At 58.6% G+C, this 22,199-nt stretch overlaps 2 protein-coding genes across 2 annotated transcripts; one reads left to right on the top strand and one right to left on the bottom strand.

Moving 5' to 3' along the window:
* The first annotated feature begins 10,775 nt into the window (after window positions 1–10,775).
* On the top strand, window positions 10,776–16,067 carry GFAP (glial fibrillary acidic protein). The gene is made up of 9 exons (XM_005532630.2): window positions 10,776–11,242; window positions 11,719–11,779; window positions 12,146–12,241; window positions 12,309–12,470; window positions 12,736–12,861; window positions 13,065–13,285; window positions 13,470–13,513; window positions 14,109–14,194; window positions 14,489–16,067. The coding sequence occupies exons 1-9, from the start codon at window positions 10,776–10,778 to the stop codon at window positions 14,528–14,530; spliced, it is 1,305 nt and encodes a 434-aa protein (XP_005532687.2). The 3' UTR covers window positions 14,531–16,067.
* A 2,239-nt stretch (window positions 16,068–18,306) lies between these two features.
* Window positions 18,307–21,974, bottom strand: DNAAF19 (dynein axonemal assembly factor 19). The gene is made up of 3 exons (XM_005532613.3): window positions 21,434–21,974; window positions 20,319–20,451; window positions 18,307–18,893 (listed from the first exon to the last, which is right to left on the bottom strand). The coding sequence occupies exons 1-3, from the start codon at window positions 21,640–21,642 to the stop codon at window positions 18,426–18,428; spliced, it is 810 nt and encodes a 269-aa protein (XP_005532670.3). The 5' UTR covers window positions 21,643–21,974; the 3' UTR covers window positions 18,307–18,425.
* Between the last annotated feature and the right edge of the window lie 225 nt (window positions 21,975–22,199).

Raw genomic sequence — 22,199 nt, 5'->3', positions numbered from 1 at the left:
AGGGAGGGAGGCAGATTGTTGGAAAACAATCTGCATCTCCCACACCCAGGGATGGAGCAGGGTACAGCTGGTTGGGTCCCTGAAGGGTAACAAACCCACCCAAAGCCCCAGAATGAGCCGGGATGGGCTCACACACAGAGGCAGCTCCAGACCTGACTCTCCCTGGGGACTTTGCCACCAAACTCAGCCCCCAGACAGAGCCTGACAGTCCCCAGAGAGACACCAGCCAGGGCTGTGGGTGCCAAGCCCAGGGCTGTGGGTGCCAAGCCCAGGGCTGGTGCAGGCCAGGGGGAACACTGCTCTGTGCCTTTCCCTCTGAATCCCTAAAAATCTCCAGGTAGAACCCAACGTGCTTCCCCCAGTGCCCTGCAATCCCTTCACCCCCTCCAGGAGCAACTCCTGCAGGGACAGAGGTGCTGGAAGCTGAGGATTGCTCCTGTATCCTCACCAGCCCGTGGTTTGCTTGTTGGGAGGCAGAGCTGGCAGCGGGAAGGGCAGATTTCCAGCACAGCTCAGGGATTTGTGCAGGCAGGAATCCAGGACCCACCAACGAGCCCAGCTGGGAGCTGGCTGGAAAAGCATCCAGACACCTGGGCTGCTCCCCTGCAAGCAGCAAGGGCCGAGGCAGCAGGCTCAGGCTGAAGTGACAGCCAGAGCCTCCGTCTGCCCAGGCAGCCGTGACAGCCCTGCGAATTCGGGCAGGGGTCTGGCTGGCATGGAAATCCACTGGCAGCTTTGCACCGAGGAAGCAGAGAGCACATGGCCAGAGCCCCTGGGGAGCAAAATTGCCAGCTCAGTGCTGAGGGGGACAGCCCTGGGATGTTGTTGCTGGCAGTTCCCCGGCCCCGTTTCCAGCAGCAATGGGAGCGATCCCAGAGGCAGCAGCCCTCACCTGGAAGATGGCGTGGGAGCGGGAGGAGGTGGTGTTGGCCTTGGTGTGACGCTGTGCCCGGTTTTTACTGCCTGTCTCGGTTCTAGAAGACAGGTGTCTGCTAGGGAGAGCAGGAGCCTCCCTTGGGATGAAAGAATGTAGACCCCCTCCCTCCGAATTATTATAAATTTGAAATCAAGGGGCTTTCAGGCAGAGATCTGGGGATAGGAATAACAGTTCTTTACTAGTATAACCAGGCAAACAAACAAACAATAACTACAGCAATAACAAGAACACAGAAACAGGGACCCCGGGACAGCTCTCTCAGCTGAGATGGGGTGGAGGAGAGGTTTAGTTTTTCACAAACCCCTCGGGCAGTCAGTCCCGGTGCTCCTGCAGGGCTCCGGGGAACAGTCGGCTGGAACAGCAGGGATGAGCTGAGATCCTGGGCCGGTGGATGAGGTGTATCAGCAGCTCTGCGGCGGGGGCTGCCCCCCCTCCCGGCAGTGCAGGGATGCGAGGCCACCAACCAAGAGGGGAGAAGGAGAAGAAGCAACTGCTCCGTCTGGGTGATGGCGAAAATCCCTTCTCTCCACCGCAGCAGCTCCGCGACCCAGCACACGAAACGTCCTTCCCCGAAGCCGGAGAAAAACCAGCTAAAAAACTGTCCCCACCCTCCTTTTCTGCCCCCTTCCCCCCCCCCGGCCCCGCTACTCTTTGTCCCTTGTCAATCACCCCTAAGTACCGGTAGTTAGGTTGCCCCAGCACATAATGGGTAAAAATTCCCCGGGCAGGCCAGAACGACAAAACAAACAAAAACAAAAAAAAAAAAGGACACCTAACCCTCAACACTATCCACCCCGAATTTTTTCCCATACCAAAATGTTACATTAAATATTAAACCTTTAAATTATACACAAACACACACTACTTTAACTATATACATATGTACATGCAGATACAGATACAAGCACAGTGTCATGGGTAGTTCACCCTAAAACCAGGTCCCCTTGGGGTATGCACCGGGTCTCTCCATCTTTTTGCATCACCCACCAAGTGCAACCCGGTCCCTGAGCAAAGACAACCCACGGATTGGGACTGCCTTTGTTGGAGGCAGAATTAACCCAAACAGTTTTTACCCAGCATACCTCTCATATGTACCACTGGAACCTTATCTCCATCTGTCGTTCTAAAGGGCTCAGATTGGGCAGGGCCTGCTCGGTTAGTGGAACCTCGGGTGTTCACCAACCATGTGGCTTTTGCTAAATTAATCTCCCAGTTCTTGAAAGTTCCCCCACCCAGTGCCTTCAAGCTGGTTTTAAGCAAGCCATTGCACCGTTCAACTTTCCCCGCAGCAGGTGCATGGTAGGGGATATGGTACACCCACTCAATGCCATGTTCTCTAGCCCAGCTGTTTATAAGGTTATTCTTGAAATGAGTCCCATTGTCTGACTCGATCCTCTCAGGGGTGCCGTGCCTCCAAAGGACCTGCTTTTCAAGTCCCAGGATGGTGTTCCGGGCAGTGGCATGAGGCACAGGGTAGGTTTCCAACCATCCAGTGGTGGCTTCTACCATTGTGAGCACGTAGCGCTTGCCTTGGCGGGTTTGGGGCAGTGTGATGTAGTCAATCTGCCAGGCTTCCCCATACCTATATTTGGACCAACGCCCACCGTACCATAGCGGCTTCAACCGCTTGGCCTGCTTGATCGTGGCACACGTCTCACAGTCATGGATAACCTGGGAAATACTGTCCATGGTTAAATCCACCCCTCGGTCTCGTGCCCACTTATAGGTGGCATCTCTACCCTGATGGCCTGAGGCATTATGGGCCCATCGAGCTAGGAACAACTCTCCCTTGTGTTGCCAATCTAAGTCTGTCTTTGACACCTCTATCTTTGCAGCCTGATCCACCTGCTCATTGTTTCGGTGCTCTTCATTAGCCCTACTCTTGGGGACATGGGCATCTACATGACGGACCCTCACAGACAGTTTCTCTACCCTGGTGGCGATGTCTTTCCACTCATCAGCAGCCCAGATTGGCTTTCCTCTGCGTTGCCAGTCGGCCCTTTTCCACCTTTCCAGCCATCCCCACAGAGCATTGGCTACCATCCATGAATCAGTGTAGAGGTAGAGCTTTGGCCACTTCTCTCTTTCAGCAATGTCCAGGGCCAGTTGAACAGCTTTGAGTTCAGCAAGTTGGCTTGATCCACCTTCTCCTTCAGTGGCCTCTGCGACCTGTCGTGTGGGGCTCCATACGGCTGCTTTCCACTTCCGGTTCATCCCTACAATGCGACAGGAACCATCAGTGAACAGAGCGTAGCGTGTTTCTCCTGCTGGCAGTTGGTTGTACGGTGGAGCTTCTTCAGCCCGTGTCACTTGTTCCTGCTCCTCTTCATCAGTGAGACCAAAGTTTTCACCTTCTGGCCAGTTTGTAATTATCTCCAAAATCCCAGGGCGATTTGGGTTTCCAATACGGGCGCGCTGCGTGATGAGGGCGATCCACTTGCTCCACGTAGCATCGGTGGCATGGTGGGTAGAGGGAACCTTTCCTTTAAACATCCACCCCAGCACTGGCAGTCGGGGTGCCAGGAGGAGTTGTGCTTCTGTGCCAATCACTTCTGAGGCGGCTTGAACTCCTTCATAGGCAGCTAAGATTTCCTTCTCTGTGGGAGTGTAATTGGCTTCGGACCCTCTGTAGCTTCGGCTCCAGAATCCCAGTGGTCGGCCTCGAGTCTCCCCAGGCACTTTCTGCCAAAGGCTCCAGGACATGTCACTGTTCCCAGCTGCAGAGTAGAGCACGTTCTTCACGTCTGGTCTGTTCTGACTGGGCCAAGAGCTACTGCATGAGCGATCTCCTGTTTGATCTGAAGCAAAGGCTTGTTGTTGTTCAGGGCCCCAGTGGAAATCATTTCTTTTTTTCGGGTAACCAGGTAGAGAGGGCTCACGATCTGGCTGTACTCAGGAATGTGCATCCTCCAAAAACCTATGGCACCTAGGAAAGCTTGCGTTTCCTTCTTGCTGGTGGGTGGAGACATTGCAGTGATCTTATTGATGACCTCAGCGGGAATCTGACGCCGTCCATCTTGCCACTTTACTCCCAGGAACTGGATCTCTCGAGCAGGTCCTTTGACTGTTCTTCTTGATGGCAAAGCCGGCTTCTAGCAGAATCTGGATGATCTTTTCCCCTTTCTCAAATACTTCCACTGCTGTGTTCCCCCACACAATGATGTCATCAATGTACTGCAGGTGTTCTGGAGCCTCACCCTTTTCCAGGGCAGCCTGGATCAGTCCATGGCAGATGGTGGGGCTGTGCTTCCACCCCTGGGGCAGTCGGTTCCAGGTGTACTGCACTCCCCTCCACGTGAAGGCAAACTGAGGCCTGCATTCTGCTGCCAGGGGAATGGAGAAAAATGCATTAGCAACGTCAATAGTGGCGTACCACTTCGCTGCCTTGGACTCCAGCTCGTACTGGAGCTCCAGCATGTCCGGCACAGCAGCGCTCAGAGGTGGAGTCACTTCATTCAATGCACGATAGTCCACAGTCAGTCTCCATTCTCTGTCAGACTTGCGCACAGGCCAGATGGGGCTGTTGAAGGGTGAGTGGGTTTTGCTGACCACCCCTTGGCTCTCCAGCTCTCGGATCATCTTGTGGATGGGGATCACAGCATCTCGATTTGTCCTATACTGCCGGCGGTGCACGGCCGAGGGGGGAATTGGTACTCGCTGTTCTTCCACTTTCAGGAGTCCTACTGCAGATGGGTTCTCTGATAGTCCAGGCAAGGTGTTCAATTGCTTAATGTCCTCTGCCTCCACAGCAGCTATTCCAAAAGCCCACCTGAGTCCCTTTGGGTCTTTGTAATAGCCATTTCGAAGGAAGTCCATGCCCAGAATACACGGGGCCTCTGGGCCAGTCACAATGGGATGTTTCTGCCACTCCTTCCCAGTCAGGCTCACCTCAGCTTCCAACAGAGTCAACTGCTGCGATCCCCTGTCACCCCAGCAATGGAAACAGGTTCTGCCCCCACATGTCCTGATGGCATTTAGGGTACACTGTGCACCAGTATCAACTAAAGCTTCGTATTTTTGTGGCTCTGATGTGCCAGGCCATCGGATCCACACCGGCCAAAAGACCCGGTTTTTCCCGTGCCTCTTCCTGGCTAGAGGCAGGGCCCCTCTAGCACTGGTCATCCTCTCCTCCCTGGGCATACATGCTAGAGGTTCCTTCAAGGGGATCATCCTCTTTCCTGTAATATCTGGCAGTTTGGTCACGGGAGGTTGAGGCTACCTTCACTTTAGTGGAACCTTTCTGGTTACTGGTTCCCTGCCTGAGTTGACGCACTCGTGCTGCCAGGGCAGAAGTGGGTTTCCCATCCCACTTTCCCATGTCTTCCCCATGGTCACGTAGAAAGAACCACAGCTCAGTTCGTGAGGTGTACCCTCTCTCTCTAGCTGGGGGACGCTGGGCTTGGAGTTTTGGGCTTGTGACCCGCACTGGTGCCATATGGGAACTGCTCTTCCTCATCTCTTCCCTCATTTCCCTCATCTCCTCTTTGAGTTCCTTAATCACAGCAGAAATCTTAGCCTGCTGCGGGCCATGGGACCATACTGTCGTAATTTCTAAGCCTGGTGGCAACAGAACCCACCGTCTCTCGGCTGTTATCAGCGTTAATCAGTTGCAATATAGGTGGTGTAGTCACGTGGCCCTAGATTTGCCAGACTCCACAACATCTGCCCAGTGCAACCTGACTTTGTCGGGGTCATTATCATGCTGTCCACCCCTCCCAAAAAGGACCTCTAATATCGCCACTTCTCTCAGTTGTTGGATCCCTTCCTCAATGGTTTTCCATTCCCTTCTATGATAGTGCTCTTCCATTCTCTCTCTGTGGACAAAACCTCTCTCTTACACTCGTCAAAAGCCGCTCCCAGAGGGAAAGGGGCCCTTGCTCCCTGACGAATACCTGATTCACACTGAGTCCTGGGTCAAGGTCCCACATTCCTTGCCTCACCACCATCCAGCTGCACGCCTGTACCCATAAGGTCCCAGACCCGAAGTAACCAGGTTGTATAAGGCTCACGCCCCCGCCTCACAATGTCTTTTTGTAACTTACGGAGACTGTCATATGTCAGAGACTCAGTGATGATTTCAACTTCTGGCTCCCCTGTGGGTTGTGAGGGCCCTCCTTTCTTATCCTTATCAACAGGGTGCTGTGATTTCATCTTAGACTTCCTGGTGTCCACAGGGGCAACAGCTGGAGGCTGTGACTGCCCTTGTGGTTCAGCTGGAACCTGGACGGTTGTAATGTCTGTGGGTTCCACTGCTGCACCATCAGACTCTCCCTCTTTGGGGCAGGGGGAGGGTTTCTCAGCAGCTGAGGAAATGCACTCCTTTAGCATCTGGCCCATCTCATGCATCTCCTTCACCAGAACCCCCACCCACTCTGGGTGGTTCATTTCTGAGGTGGGCTGTGGGGCAGGGGCAGGCTCTAGAGCAGCACCCCCTGTCTCCTGGGCTGTGCCAGGCTCTGGGGCAGCACCCCCTGTCTCCTGGGCTGTGCCAGGCTCTGGAGCAGCACCCCCTGTCTCTGGGGCTGTGCCACGCTCTAGAGCAGCACCCCCTGTCTCTGGGGCTGTGCCAGGCTCTAGAGCAGCACACCCTGTCTCTGGGGCTGTGCCAGGCTCTGGGGCAGCACCCCCTGTCTCTGGGGCTGTGCCAGGCTCTGGGGCACCACTCCCTGTCTCTTTCCCTTTGTCTCTGAAGGCTAAGTAGAACAGGCCTATCAGTACACACAGCCACTGTAAGATGTCATTAGCATTCAGAGAAGATTTTAACCCTTCGAAAACTGGCGGGGTAGGCCCAAGGAACTGGGTGAAAGGTTGGGAGAAAATTTCCCCAGCTGTCCCTTTCTCCAGTAGGTACCATTATTATAGTAACCCAAAAACCATCCAGTTAGTGTGTGACAGCTCTGAATCCATGAGCCCGCCGTCCAGAGGACGTTTAAACATCCATGAATTCCTCACCTTATCAACCCACAAAACAAGCTGGATAATAGCCACAGTAGCCTTAGTTTATAGGACCCATATTTAAGTAAGGTACAGCAAATGGGAGAAATATAGCTGTGACCACATGCCCCGCGAACCTGGGTAAGCTCAACAACATGGTCCTACCTAACAAGGTTTCAAAATCCAGCACACAAAAGTTAGGTTATTGAAGAACTGTTATTCCTTTTTTGCCCTTTTCCTCTCGAGCCCCACGTTGGGCGCCAAAATCTGTCTCGGTTCTAGAAGACAGGTGTCTGCTAGGGAGAGCAGGAGCCTCCCTTGGGATGAAAGAATGTAGACCCCCTCCCTCCGAATTATTATAAATTTGAAATCAAGGGGCTTTCAGGCAGAGATCTGGGGATAGGAATAACAGTTCTTTACTAGTATAACCAGGCAAACAAACAAACAATAACTACAGCAATAACAAGAACACAGAAACAGGGACCCCGGGACAGCTCTCTCAGCTGAGATGGGGTGGAGGAGAGGTTTAGTTTTTCACAAACCCCTCGGGCAGTCAGTCCTGGTGCTCCTGCAGGGCTCCGAGGAACAGTCGGCTGGAACAGCAGGGATGAGCTGAGATCCTGGGCCGGTGGATGAGGTGTATCAGCAGGGATGAGCTGAGATCCTGGGCCGGTGGATGAGGTGTATCAGCAGCTCTGCGGCGGTGGCTGCCACACGTCCCGGCAGGGCAGGGGATGCGAGGCCACCAACCAAGAGGGGAGAAGGAGAAGAGGCAACTGGCCCGGCTGGGTGATGGCGAAAATCCCTTCTCTCCACCGCAGCAGCTCCGCGACCCAGCACACGAACGTCCCTCCCCGAAGCCGGAGAAAAACCAGCTAAAAAACTGTCGCCACCCTCCTTTTCTGCCCCCTTCCCCCCCCCTGGGCCCGGCTACTCTTTGTCCGTTGTCAATCACCCCTAAGTACCGGTAGTTAGGTTGCCCCAGCACATAATGGGTAAAAATTCCCCGGGCAGGCCAGAACGACAAAACAAACAAAAACAAAAACAAAAAAGGACACCTAACCCTCAACACTGCCCTTGGCCAACATGTCCAGGAGCTGCTCTGCTGACGTGGGCTGGGGGAGAACGCGCAGGGGCCGGATCAGCACCTGGACACGGCAGGCGGACGCGCCGAGGCCGAGCAGCCCCGGGCAGTGGGGCCCAGGCACCCGGCAGCTCTGCGGGCCCGTGGCAGCTGGAGGCCACGTCTGCTGCCAGCCAGGAGCCAGGAGGCACTGGCACGTCCACACCCCCTGTCCCCAGGACTGCCAGCCGCTCTCAGCACCGGTGCAGGCACAGAACAGTTTCAGGCTGTGTTTTGGGGTTGCTGTTGTGTCTCCCCGTTCCCACAGCTGCTTGGATGGGGTCACGGAGCTGCTGGAGGACGCGGCTCCAGTTCCAATGGTCTTCATTCACTCCTTGAGGTGGGGTTTTGGATCAGCTGGAGGGTGCAGTGGGGGACAGAGACACCCAGGCTGGGAGAGGCCTCAGAGACTCCCCTGGGCTCTGCTTTCCTCTCCCTCCCTGTGCCAGTGCCCCCCTTCAGGCTCCCACAGCCTCTGCTACAACATGACCTGACCACCTAAAACCACAGCTTCCCTAATTATTCTGCAGCTCCTTTTGGCTCCCAAAGCCCCTCTCACAGCTCCTCTTTGGGCTCCCACAAGGCTTCCCCTGCAGGGAGCCAGGGTTCAGGAGGAGCTCCCAGCTGAGCTGTCCTGGAAAAGGCACCAGTTCTGGGGTTGGGCTCCATTGTGGCTTCCCCCCATCTCCATCATCCCTGTCCTGTGGGTGCCTCTGCACCCTCTTCTGGGCATGGGGAGGTCTGGGCACCCTGTCCCAGAGTGCAGGTGAGGGGTGGAGGAGCCACCTGCCCTCCTGGGACCTGAGCTCTGTTTAGTGATGGGGAAAAGGTTTTGTTCTGTATTTCCCTCCTGCTCCAGCTCCATCACTGCCACCCTGGGACAGAGACCCCCAAATACGGAACCCAGGAACCCGTGCTCCCATCACCCCTGTGATCCCCTTTCCTGCCGTGCCAGGGCACATCTGGCACTGGAACATCTGGTGCTCTGCACCAGCTCCTCTCAGCCACCCTCGGTGGTGACCACGTGTGACAGGAGCGGGGCTGGCACCGGGACAGCTCCGGGTGTGCTCCTGTCCCACGGGGCCGGGGTCACCGGCTCCTCCTGGCTCCTTCCCTGCTCCTTCCCTGCCCGCCAGCAGCCGATCTCACCTTTGTCTCCTTGAGCCTGGAAGCTTCCAATTAAAACTCCCAGTTCGTTTGTCTCATTAAGGGGGGCCGGGGAAGAGGAGGAGGAGGAGGAGGAGGAGGGGGAGCCCAGCTCTGCCTCCCTCCGCTGCCGGCAGTGGCCGCTTCCCGTGCTTTGATCCCTCTGCGTGGGAGCCGGGACAGAATCAATCCCTGGGGAGCAGCGGGTGCCTACACAGGACCCCAAAGCTCCCCAGCCCCTGCTCTGTCCCCACTGCACCCGCTGTGCACCCCAGGGAGGGAGGGAGGGAGGGAGGTTCCCTGTCACCAGAGCTGTCACACAGCACGTGTCCCCAGGGGTGCCGCTGTTGTCTGGGGACACAAGAGCCACTGGGGGCTGTGTAGGGGCCCCAAGGCTGGAATTTCTGTGGGCACAACCCCTGGTGACAGCAGCACAGAACAGCCGGGGAAGCACGGCGCAGGCTGGAGGCAGGGAGCCTCTGGGGATTAAACAGGGAGGTGGGAGCTGTCCCAGTCCCACCAGTCTCACCAGTATGGTCCCTGGCGGCTCTGGGTCTCTCCAGACGGCACCCACAGCCGTTGCCACAGCCCTCCCCACTGGCCACTGTTGGTGGCCCAGTGATGGTGGCGGTGCCCAGGGGGATGTCCCCGTCCCACGGCAGGCAGGAGCCTTTCCCGGCCATCGGCTGCCATCTACTGCCAGCGGCGGGGCCAGTCCCCATCCCTGCTCCCATCCCTGTCCCCGTCCCTGCAGCAGAGTCCCAGGGACCTCCCTGTCCCCCAGCTTCACCCCGGCTGCCTCTCGGGGCACCCACGCTGGTGCCACCACGTATCACTCATGTCCCCACGTCCCCAGAACACCCCCATCCCCTCCCCGGGCAGTGCCCAAGAGCCATCCGTGCCCCAGTTTGTGGCCATTATGCTGTGGCTGGGAGGGACGGGGCTGGCGGTGGCCCCGTGCCCGGCTCTGGATCCAGCCCCTCGCGTTTCCCGGCAGTGCCGTGCCCTGGCACCAAGGTCCCTCCCGGCTGTGCCACGGCTCTGGCTCCGCACAAAGCCCCTTTCAGCCGCTGCGGAAAGCCCCTGGCAGCCAGTCCTGGCCCCCACCACCCCCTGCCATGTGCCACCAGGGGCAAAAGGCTCCCCAAAGTCAGTGTGTGTGGGGTCAGTGACATGGCCATGCACACTCAGCTGGGTGGGATCAACAGCTACCTGGATTTGGGACGGGGACCGGGGCACCAGGGCCACCACCCAGTGCTTCCACAGACCCATTGGGATGGGAAGGACTTAGGAGGCTCCAGCCACCTATGTAACAGCCGTTCTTCATGAGCAGCACCCCCAGTGCCCCATGGCATCACCCCCAGTCCATGGGTTGCCCGTGGCCACCGCTCTGTCCCCACCCTGGCCCCTTCCCCAATCCCTGCAGTGCCCGGTGGAGGAGCCAGCAGTGGGCAGGGGCTGTGCCGCGGTGCCCGGGCTGGGTGCCAGGGCACAGCCACCCCGCCGGGCGCCACAGCCTGGCGTCCTGCCGGCCCTCTGGCTCCCGGCCGGGGCAGTGCCGGGCAGCCGGCAGGACAGGGGCTCCCGGCCTCCATAAAAACCCCCGGCCGGACACATCGCGCCCACCCGTCCGGCATGGAGAGACAGCGCCTGTCCTCCTACGGCCGCCGCTTTGGCCCCTCCCTGCCCGTGTACCGGGTGCTCCCCGCCAGCCCCCCGGGCCGGCTCCGGGTGCCCCACAGCACCCAGCTGAGTCCCCGCGTGGGTCCCCGCCTGGGCTCGGGCAAGATGGACTTCTCGCTGGCCACGGCGCTCAACTCGGAGTTCAGGGAGACGCGCACCAACGAGAAGGTGGAGATGATGGAGCTCAACGACCGCTTCGCCAGCTACATCGAGAAGGTGCGGCTGCTGGAGCAGCAGAACAAGGTGCTGGTGGTGGAGCTGAACCAGGCGCGGGACCAGGAGCCCTCGCGCACGGCCGACATCTACCAGGACGAGCTGCGGGAGCTGCGGCGCCGCGTGGAGCACTTGGCCACCGCCAAGGCCCGGCTGGAGATGGAGAGGGACAACCTGGCCGAGGACCTCGGCAGCCTCCAGCAGAAGTAAGGCACTGTCCAGCTTGGGATGGCCCTGGGGACTGGGGTGGCCCACTTGGGATGGGTGTCAGGGTGACTACCAGGACCAGGATGGCCACTGGAACTGAAGGGGCAGCAGGGACCAGGATGGACACCAGGATGATGATCAGGATCTTTCTGGTGATGGGAACGGTGGTGATGACAAGGACCAGGGTGATCCCTGGGATGAGAATGGAGTCCAGGGTGTCCCCAGGGGTCAGAGTGGCCCCTTACACATGAACAGAGTAGCCTTGGGGACCAGGGACTGGTATGCACCAGGATCATGGTGGGATATGGGTGACCCCAGGGAACAGTGTGGGATGGCGTGGGGGTGTGTGGGGTGGGCAGAGCTGACCTGGGTTTGGGGGGTGCTGGTGCTGTGTCAGCTCAGGGGGATCTGTCTGTGGGCTGAGAGCGACCAGCCACGGTGCCAGATGTGTAACTGTGCCTCTGCTCCGGCACAGGCTGCAGGACGAGGTGACCCTCAGGCTGGAGGCCGAGAGCAACCTGGCTGCCTACAGGCAGGTGAGGGCAGAGGCCAGATCCCAGCCTGGGCTCCCTTCGGAATGGGCAGGGATGGGGTGGGGGTGGACAGGGAGGTAGCAGGATTGGGCAGGAGCAGGAACTGAGGGACTGGTATGTGTTACAATGAGCAGGTAGGGAGCAGGGATGGAGCAGGGATGAATGGGAAGGGCAGGGATGGACAGATACGGAGCATGGATGGGCAGGAATGGCAGGAGCAGGCAGTGAGGGACTGGGAAATGCTATGATGGGCAGAGAGAGGCAGTGCTGGGTGGGAGTGGGAGGGAATGGACATGACCAGGCAGCTGAGGACAGAGGAGAGCTGGGTGGCCAGCTGGGACAGTCCCTCCTGTGCCCCCATGGTGACAGGACGTGGACAATGCTGCCTTGGCTCGCCTGGACCTGGAGCGGCGCGTGGGGACCCTGCAGGACGAGATCGCCTTCCTCCACAAGGTCCACGAGGAGGTAACCCTGCTCTGGAGCTGGGGATCCCGGGGCTCAGGGGGCTGCCCTGACCCCCCTGTCCCCACAGGAGCTGCGGGAGCTGCAGGAGCAGCTGGCCCGGCAGCGGGTGCACGTGGAGGTGGACGTGAGCAAGCCGGACCTGACGGCCGCCCTGCGCGATATCCGCAGCCAGTACGAGGCCATGGCCGCCAGCAATGTCCAGGAGACCGAGGAGTGGTACAAGTCCAAGGTGCAGTGGGAGCTGGTTGCCCCAGAGACAGATGGCCTGGCTGTCCCCTCCTGGGGTGTCACCATCTCGGGGCTGGGGTTGATCACCCGGGGTGGGTGGTTCTCGGTGGTGTGCAGGGTTCAGGATCTCTGCTGTCCCCACTTGTGCCAGGGATGTCTCTCCTTGCCACATGTCCCTGCTGTGGAGCAGAGCACGGTTGTGTTCCCACACCAGAACACATCCCTGCCCTGTGGTCCCACCCCATGGCACTCATCCCCTGTCCCAGTTTGCAGATCTGACGGATGCGGCCGCCCGACATGCCGAGGCCTTGAGGGTGGCCAAGCAGGAGGCCAACGAGTACCGGCGCCAGCTCCAGGCCCTCACCTGCGACCTGGAGGCTCTGCGGGGCTCGGTAGGTGACAGCTGTGGGGTGCAAGGCCAGGGACACGGCCTCAGGGAGCTGCCAGCATCAGTGGGTTCCCTGGCAGGACCACCACCCAATGCCAGGGGAATGGCTGGTGCCGAGGGTGGGAGATGGATGGGCACTGGGGAGAGCCCCCAGCTCTCAGGAGAAGGTGGCCACAGAGGGTGTCACAGCCCCCCGTGGCCCCCCAGAATGAGTCCCTGGAGAGGCAGCTGCGGGAGCTGGAGGAGCGCTATGCCCTGGAGACGGCTGGCTACCAGGACACAGTGGTGCGGCTGGAGGAAGACATCCACAGCCTCAAGCAGGAGATGGCCCAGCACCTGCAGGACTACCAGGACTTGCTCAACGTCAAGCTGGCCCTCGACATCGAGATCGCCACGTACCGCAAGCTGCTGGAGGGCGAGGAGAGCAGGTGACAGTTCCACCTGCATATCCCACCCCAGCCATGCTCCTAACCAAGCCCAAGTTCTCCTGGTCCCTCTGGGTTGTCTGGCTAGGTTGAGGACCATCCTCCAGCCCTGCTGCCACAGCCCCAGGCAGGAGCTGGGGGGCAGCAGGACCTCGTGCTGTTCCCAATGCTCCTGTTGCCCCTGCAGGATCACCATCCCTGTGCAGAGCTTCTCCAGCCTGCAGATCCGAGGTGAGGCTGCGCCCCACGCGTGGGAGGGGGGAGCGGGATGGTGGCACAGAGGTGGCTTCTGGGGGCTCTGTGGCAGGAGAAGCCACCTTGGCCATCCCTGCTCCATTTACAGGGACCATTTTCTCTGAATCTCAGGGAACCTGGACACCTGGGAGCCCCCAGGGTGGGGGGAGGAGGGTGCCATGGCCATATCCCCAAGGCTGAACATGTCCCCAAGGCTGATGATGATGATCACATCATCATGTCCTCAATGACAACCACACCCCGAAGGCCAGCTGTGTCCCAAAGGACAACCCTGTCCCCAGGCTCAATCACAACCCAAAACCACCCATGGCTGATGAAATCTCCAAGGTCAGAAATGTCCCCAGCTGTCCCTGCAGCCCAAGTGTGTCCACAGGACTCATGAGATCCCACAGCCTCCCACATCCCTGAGGCCAACCCTGTCCCTGAGGCCAGTTGTGTCCCCAGGGCTGCTGTCTCTCATGGTTCAGGGGTCTTCAGCCCAAACAGTTTTGTTTGGGCTTCTCTTGAGTGTGGCTGGAATGGCCATGCCCTGGGCAGGACGTCACTGCCTTGTCCTGCCCATGTTCCCCAGAGACCAGCCTGGACACCAAATCTGTGTCGGAAGCCCATGTGAAGAGGAGCATCGTGGTCAAAACTGTGGAGACCCGAGATGGAGAGGTGGGAAATTCTCATTTGTGTCACCCACGCTCCATCCCCACCTCCCCACAGGGTGTCCCCAAGGGACTTGCACATGGGGCCACCATTCCTGAGCCCCACGAGCAGCCCAGGCAGGGAGCCAGTGATCCCTGAGAGTATGGCATGATCTGCTCTGGGTCCTGGTGGAGCTGAGGCTGGCAACTCACAGAGAAAACTGTCCCTGTCCTTGTCCCCAAGCTCGTTCAGAGCCCGGGCAGGCTCAGCCGGTGGCAGAACCCGACCCCGAGCTGACGGTCCCTGTGCCTCCACCTGCAGGTGCTGAAGGAGTCCAAGCAGGAGCACAAGGAGGTGCCGTAGGGCCGGGGAGCCGCAGCAGCCGCGGCTCCGTCGGTCCCTCCCGGTGGGCAGGGGGCAGGGGGCACGGGAGGGGTCGGTGGCGGCTCGGAGGGGACACCTCCCTCCCGTGCACCCCTCGGCTCTCCCCTGCCCCCGTTCGCGGAGCCCGCTGGCACCCCGCTCGGGGCTGGAGCCAGCAGAGCACCCGCGGGACCGGGCAGCACCCGGGGCAGTCCAGCGGATCCGGGCGGGGCTGAGCTCCCCACCGGGATGCCGCCACATTCCCACAGCACTGGGCCCTGGGGTTTGGGGGCTCTTCCTGCCTCATCCTGGGTCTCCAGGGAGAGTCTGTCCTCTTTCAATCTCCCAACACGATGGTGGCAAGAGCAATGTCCCTGCATCCAGTCAGATCCATCTGGGAGACCTCCCTGGATCTCCCCGGTGCACCCTGACCCTGAGCACCCTCGGATGGGGGGGATGAGGGTGCGAGGTACCGGCTGGAGAGGGACATTTCCCTGTCACCAAGCTCTGGGTGAACTCAGCTAGGAGGCAGGGGCAGGAGGAAGGGGAGGATGGAGAGGCAGGGGAGGATGGAAGAGGATGATGGACAGGAAGGGGAAGAGTGGAGAAGCAGTTTGCTCTTGGGATGGTGTCAGGGGGTGACAAAACTGGCATCAGGAGGGGGTCCTGAGGGTGCTGGGGTGTCTGAGGTGGGTTGTGGAGCTACACAGTGGCCTCAAAGGCTTCTCCTGACACAGAGCCATGGGGCCGGGTGACTGTCACCAAGGCATCCCCAACACTGGCAGGAAAAACCAGACGTGAGGAGCTCATGGTGAGGGGTGACCCACAGCTCTGTGGTGGGGGAATCTCATGCAGGTGAAAATGGAGAGGAGAGGGGTGCAGAGAGGAGAAGGAAGGTGTCAGAGCACTTGTGAGGGTCTCACAACACAAGGTGCCACCTGCAACTAAAGAGTGACAGAGGAGTCTCGTCACTTGGGGGTCACACTGGGAGCCAGGGGCTCTGGGGACTGGGGCTGCCCCAGCCACAGTCCCTGCCCCACACAGAGCCTGAGTCACCCCTCCATGGGCATTCAGGATGGGATTGGAAGAAACCCCTTGTCCCTGGGCTACATGGGGCCCTGTGCCCCATTTGTCCTCCCCCAGGGTCGTTGTCCAGCCTGGTGCTCACCCACAGCCCTGTCCCCACCTTGGTTGCAGCCCCTGACCACGAGCAGAACCTGCCTGATGTCACCTGACATAGGAACAATGAGCCAGCAGCACTTCCCGTGCCCTGGCATCCTTGGGGATGAGCAGACAGCTGCCCTTGGGTGCCGTCCCCTCGGTCAGGTTCTGAGCAGCTTTGCTCTGACTCCAGAAACGCAACACCCAGCCCCACAACTGCTGTTCCCAGGGCAGGAGGTGTTCTGGGTGGTGCCCAGGGTGGGAATGCAGGGGATGGTGCAGGGCTGGGACACCGAGAGCAGCTTCCCTTGCTACCGAATTAATGCACTAACGCTGCCGCAGCTCGGGATGAGAATAAAGCTAATGAGCACACTTGGCTTCCGTGGTTGTGCCTGCATCCACCTCTCTGCAGCCAGCGCCGTGGGATTTGGGGACTATCTGGGGTGGTGGGGACCTCTGGGAATCCAAACCAATCCTGATGTTGTAGGGGGATGTGCTCAGGGCTGAGCCCCAGGGCACTCCAGGGGCCAACACCCACAAGGGACTGAACAGAGGGGAGGGGGGTGCAGGGATAACGCCCACGGCAGTGGGGTGGGAGAGATCCCCTTCTCAGGATGGGAATCAGGGATCTGCTGCAGGTTCTTCACCCTCAAACCCAGCTCCTTGCCCACACAGTCCCAGGCTGCAGCTCCTGGGAAGCTCCCAGGACTTGCTGCAGCTGTTGGGGCTGAGGGTGGACTGGAGATGCTGCACATCACTGACACAGTTCAAGGGCCAGAGCACCACTGAGACCCTCAGTGCCCTCCTGGACAAAGGGATTTTTGCTGAAATCCTCCAGCCACATCCTCAGAAAAAGGAGATGAGCCTGGAGGGCACATCCTGCTCCATGCTGAGGATTAAGTGTCCACCAAAACCCTGCAGAGATGTCACAACCTTTGGGGGATGTTTGAGATGACTTTGTCAGGCACAAACATTTACTCTCAACTCCTCGGGAACTGTAATCGGGCAAGTTAAAAACACCCTGAAATCAGCCATTTCTGAAGAAAATTATCAGATCAGTTTGAAAAATACTTCTCCTTTACAAGTTAAAAAAAATCAAAACAACCTCACCAAAATAAGAAGTAAAAAAAGGTATGGGTTTGCTCCAGCTGAGGAGCTCAAAAGGAACAACGAAGGGCTTGGGACACACAGTTCTCAACATGGAAAACAAGGCAAACAAGAGTGACAAAAGCAAGTATTAATTGGATTTAAATAGTTTGGCGGATGTTTTTAGCAGCCTCTTAGAAAAACCGCTGTAATAAATCACTCTTGCAGATCAAGAACTCTCCAGAGTTTGGCCAGAATGTCTTGTACCAGCTCCAAGTTTTCTTTTGAGAAGGACTTTAGTGAGCTTTAACTCCCACTGCCAACCAGTGGCAGAGCCAGGAACAAATCCTGTCAGTGTGAAATCCCACCTGGAGCAAACCCTGGCACTGTCAAATTGTGCCTGTCCCTACTGAGCTGTGCCAAAACAGGGAGTTTCCCACATCAGTCCTTGCTGTCCCACTCCTGCCCTGAGGGGAGGGAGAGCAGGGACTTGGCAGTGTTTGACTGTTGATGGCCAGAACATCGGGAATTTCCAATGGGAGGATGGTCCAGGGTGCCCAAATGCCCTGTGGGGATCATGTTCCAGCCTGGATGGGTTCTCCAGTGCCCGCCAGCCCATGTGGCCAAGGCTGATGATGATGCTCATATTTCCTCCCCACTGATCCTGACTGAGTGCCCACATGGGCAAGGATGATGATGATGATCATGATGATGAAGCTCACGTTTACTCCTCACAGACCCTGCTTGGCCCCTCAGCTCAGCTCAGGTCCCACCATGAACTGGCTGACCTGGAAAGGGTCCCGGTGGGTCTCACAGCCCCATCCTCTGTCACCATTCACACAATCTCTGCTCCACTGCATTTCTCCTGAGTCTTCCCTCCAAACCCCAGGGATTTTGCCTTTCCCAAGAGGTGGGAATGCAGCAGGCTGCTCCCAGCCTCGACATCCTCACCCTGAGCCTTGGCACTACTCAAGCAGCGTGCCTGTTCCCACCAGAGCTGTGACTGTTGTGCCAGGGCTGTTCTGGCATCAAAATCCTCCATCCCAATCTTGGGTAACTCCAGGATCTTCTTTTGTTGAAGTCTCCAGCCCTCAGTTGTCCTCAGCTGTGCAAAGGCAGGAGGAATGGCACCGCAGCAGAGTGCAGGGACACACATGTCCCCTCAAGTGGTGCCACAAAGGCCAGTGCCAGGCCTCAGGGGTGAACCTGCACCCTGCCATCAGGTACCTGGTGGTTTCCCCAGGGCAGGTGGGAGTAGGTGGTTCCAGTCTGCCAGGGTGACTCTGCCATTTGCTGCACTGGGTTTGGGAAAGAAATGGACCTGACAGTCATCACTGTCATCCATGACATCTCCTAAAACCCCTCAGTGACCGTGGATGGGGTGGAAGAGGAAAGAGACTATCTGGGTTTGGGTTTCTTCTGCAAAACTACCACCAAAGGTTTTCTTTCCCTTGGTTTTCTCCTTATCCAAGAGACTCTCCCATACCCATCCATGAGGACACTCTGCTCAGAGATGACAGCACCACAGCTTGAGAGCTAAACTTTATTTGTACAGAACTTGTGACTTGGGAGATGCCAAAGTCAAGCTTTGAGTTTTTTCTAAGCCACTTTTCCCCTGTTTCTGCTCAATCCTGGTGTTCCTGCTCCCTCAGCTGACCTGGTAACACTTCATCAACTCCACCACTGTCCTCTCCTCCTCAGTTTCCTTTTCCAAGTGGGTCTCCACGGGATGGGCTTCCCTCCCTGCCTCACAGCTGGCCAGGCCACCAGGCTGGCCAGCAGCCTGACAATCCCTGCTCTGCAGCTTCCTGAACAAATCCTGGCTGCTCTCCTTCTCCGCCTGGCTCAGGAGAGCCACGTTCAGCCCGAAGCGCTTGGTGCCCGCCAGGCTCTGCAGGATCTGAAGGATGGCAGCTCTGTCTCTGGGATGGATGTTCTCTGCCAGCACTGTCAGGAATTCCCCCAGGAGACCAAAGCCCACATCAGCCTGGAAGATCCTGCCCAAGGCCTCCCCTCCGAGCTCCAGCAAAAACTGGTATTTCTCTGTCCCACTTTTCAAGTATCTGCGCCAATCTCTGTGAAATTCTGCAGCAGTCCCAGGCAGCTGATCCAGTTCCTGAAGGAGAAAGGGGACGCTCAGATCCTTTTGTTTCGTTCCCCCTTGAAGACTTAGATCCCCTCACACCAATCAGCCCACAGACAGACACAAACCCTGAGATGTTTTTACAGGGACAGCTCGAGGAGCTGCTGAGGAGGAAAAGGGGAAGACAAGGAAATGCCAGGTGCCTTTAACCCTAAGAAACCAGGGACCCCCAGGGGGAAAAGGGGAGTGGGGATGAGATGTAACACCCAGTGTGAAGACAGATGGTTGTGGAGTGACCCCAAGCCCAACCAGACTCTGGATCTACCAGCACTGCCTGGGAAGGGATCTCATGGAGATCAGGACAGGGAACACCGAGCACTGAAAGGAAAAAACAGGGCGTGGCAGAGAAAAGGTGGGAGATGCAAACCCCAGAAGACGTGCAGATGCCCTGCCTGGTACCACCCAGCATTGGTGGGTCTGTGGCAGAGGCTGAGAGCTGAGGTAAAGGAAATCCCATTTTATACCAGCTCTAATTAACTGCTGAGCTCATCCCTGCTGGGTCACTGATGCACAGGCTGAAGGAGGAGGCAAATGTGCAGCTTTTCTACAGCCAGGGAACAAGGCAAAGTGACATCAGCTGGGACTGAGCACAGAGGGGAAAAGCTCTGGAGATCTGAGCCTGGTGCTGATGGGACCAGGAGCAGGACTTGCTTGGGGAGATCATTGCTCAGTCCAAGGAAACACAATGCTACTCAGGAGAGTTGCAAAAGATCTTGTAATAAACACAGGCCAATGAAATCCAGCATCATAAACAATCCTTGGGATTGTTTATAAGGCAATCCATGAAATTGCCTTGTCATGTGAAACATCCATGGGAAACATCCAGTGACCAGGACACTCCAGTGTGGACAGAGCCCACAGCAGGGGCAGGACTGAGGTGACTCCAATCACAAACAACTGGGACAGAAAATGTCCCGTCCCTGTTTCCCACCACTGAGGGACTCAGAGAGCTTGTCAGGCACAGTCAGGATTAACCCAACCCAGCCCTTTTCCATGATCCTTAAACCATGGGCAAAGCCTGTGCTCAGGAACTCTGCAGCTGGAGGCTGTTCCGGGGAGGATCCTGGTGCACAGCCCTGGCTCTGGGTTTGGAGCTGGGAGCTGCTCCCAGCCAGGAGAGACAGCCCCCACAGACTGTTCCTGGCCACCATGGGGGCACTGGGAGCTCTGGGTCCAGGGTGTGCAGCCAGGCCTCCATTCCCACAGGGATAGAGCAGACTCTTCCTGAAGGAGCCCAGCCTGACCCGATGCTGATCCAAACCCTGATATTCCAGGAGCCCAGGAGGGCTGGCTTGCACCCAGAGTGAGTCCTGAGTAACTCTTGCATTCCAATTAATACCCAGATGATTCCCGAGTCATTTCCAGCTGTGGATGAGGTCCTGGCAGCCTCACCCTCACCTGTGGGATCTCCACAGTGTGGGCAGGTGCTGCCTTGGCCGGGGCTGCACAGGGATTCCACAGCACATTCCTCCTCTGTCCCAGCCTGTCCTTCTTCTCCAGGGGCTTCAGGTGTGAGGCCAGCACAATCTCCCTAAAGGGAACAGGGACAGGAAGGATATGTGGCAAGAGAAAACACTGAGGCTTCAAGCTGCTTCTCTGAGCCAATTTCTGACTTTTGGCTGTATGGATCACCCAGAGGGTACAGCCTGGACAGGCTGGAGGAGCAGGCCCTTACCAATACAAGGATAAACCAGCTTAAAATCCCTCAGGAATCCCTTCATAGGGACTGGCAAGATATCTGGGGGGAAAGCCATTTGAAAGTGTTTTCCTGCTGCTCAGGGATCAAGTGGTATGGGGGAATGAGACAGATATGAATCCATGAATGGAATTTGATCTGGTCCCAGAATGCCTCTCAAGTGTGGTAAAAGTCCTACATCTACCTATGGATCTTGGTTATCAAACCAGGCTGGATCCACAGGCAATCCAGGAGTTTGGAGTGCACTGGGAGTGCCTAACACTGCTCCATGGAGCATTCCCTGCCATCCCAACCTGCTCACAACTCCCTGGACAGAGCAATGACAGGAGCAGGAACAGGCTGGGAAGAGCACAGGGGACAGTCACCCTCTGCTTCTGCACTCCCAGCATGGCCTGGGGATGTGCGGAGAGCCGGGGGGCTGGGGGTGGGAATGGGAAGAGGTGACAGTGTCCTGGGGAGGGGACAGTGTTCTGGAGAGGTGACAGTGCCACTCCACTGCTGGCCACAGTCGGGCCAGCACAGGGACCGGCCACGGAGCAGGGACAGATCTCAACCTTCACAGGGCCACCTGAGGAGTTTTGGGACAAATGTCAACCACTGCCGAGTGTCCCAAAACTCCTGCGGGCTTTGTTCTCGGAGCCGGGGCTGTTCCGGGCATCCTGAGGCTGCTGCCCCTCGGGTTCCCCAAGAGCAGCGCTCGGCCCATCAGCTCCGATCTCAGACCCCGAGGGGTCCCAAACCCCCAAACGACTTCCCGGCTCTTCCCGGGCCCGGGCGGCCCCGCTGGGCCCCTCGGGCCGGTCCCTGAGCCCCGGACCTGAACTGGCTGTAGTCGGGGACGCCCTGGCGCAGCGCCCGCAGCTTGGCCTGGCCCTCCCGCTGCCGCCGCTCGTCCTCCGCCAGCGCCGCCCGCAGCTCCCGCTCCAGCGCCGGGAGAGCTCCGGCCGGGTCCATCCCCGGGTCCATCCCCGGATCCATCCCCGGGTCCATCCCCGGATCCATCCCCGGATCCATCCCCGGGTCCATCCCCGGGTCCGTCCCGGAGCGCGGGCGGGCACCGCCGCCACCTGCGGGACGTGGGGCCGGGGCCGGCTGGGGGAACAGGGACCCCTCCTGTCGAGCCCGCGATGGCTTCGAGGAGCCACTTCTGTCACAACAGCGCTGCCAGGACTGGCCTCACAGCCCCGATCGTATCGTGACAGCCCCGCCTTGGCGGACCCCACTGTGACAGCCTAAAGGCCGCGCACGTGGATGGCAACTGGGGACCTCTCCCCTATCGCGAAGCCTCCCCAGCCTTGACACACCGCCGGCCCCGGGGCCCCTCGCTCTGTCGCGACAGCCCCGCGGGGTGACGAACAGCTCAGCGAGAGCCGCTCTCTATCGCGACAGTCCCGCTCCCGCCGCCGGAGCCGCGGAAGGTCCCCGGGGCTGCCCCGGCCGCGCCTGACAGAACCGGCCCGGCCGCGCCGCGCTGCCCCGCTCGGCCCGCGGTCCCCGGGACGCTCCGGAGCCCGACCCAGCCCCGGAGCCCGACCCAGCCCCGGAGCCACCCGGAGCTTCTCCGGCGGGCGCTGGCGGCGGGC

This window comes from Pseudopodoces humilis, chromosome 29 (genome assembly GCF_049639895.1).
Source record: "Pseudopodoces humilis isolate 2021_Gansu_Grassland_sample_001 chromosome 29, ASM4963989v1, whole genome shotgun sequence".
Taxonomy (NCBI): domain Eukaryota; kingdom Metazoa; phylum Chordata; class Aves; order Passeriformes; family Paridae; genus Pseudopodoces; species Pseudopodoces humilis.
The sequence above is the reverse complement of the archived record's forward strand: the minus strand, read 5'-3'. Positions and strand labels throughout refer to the sequence as shown.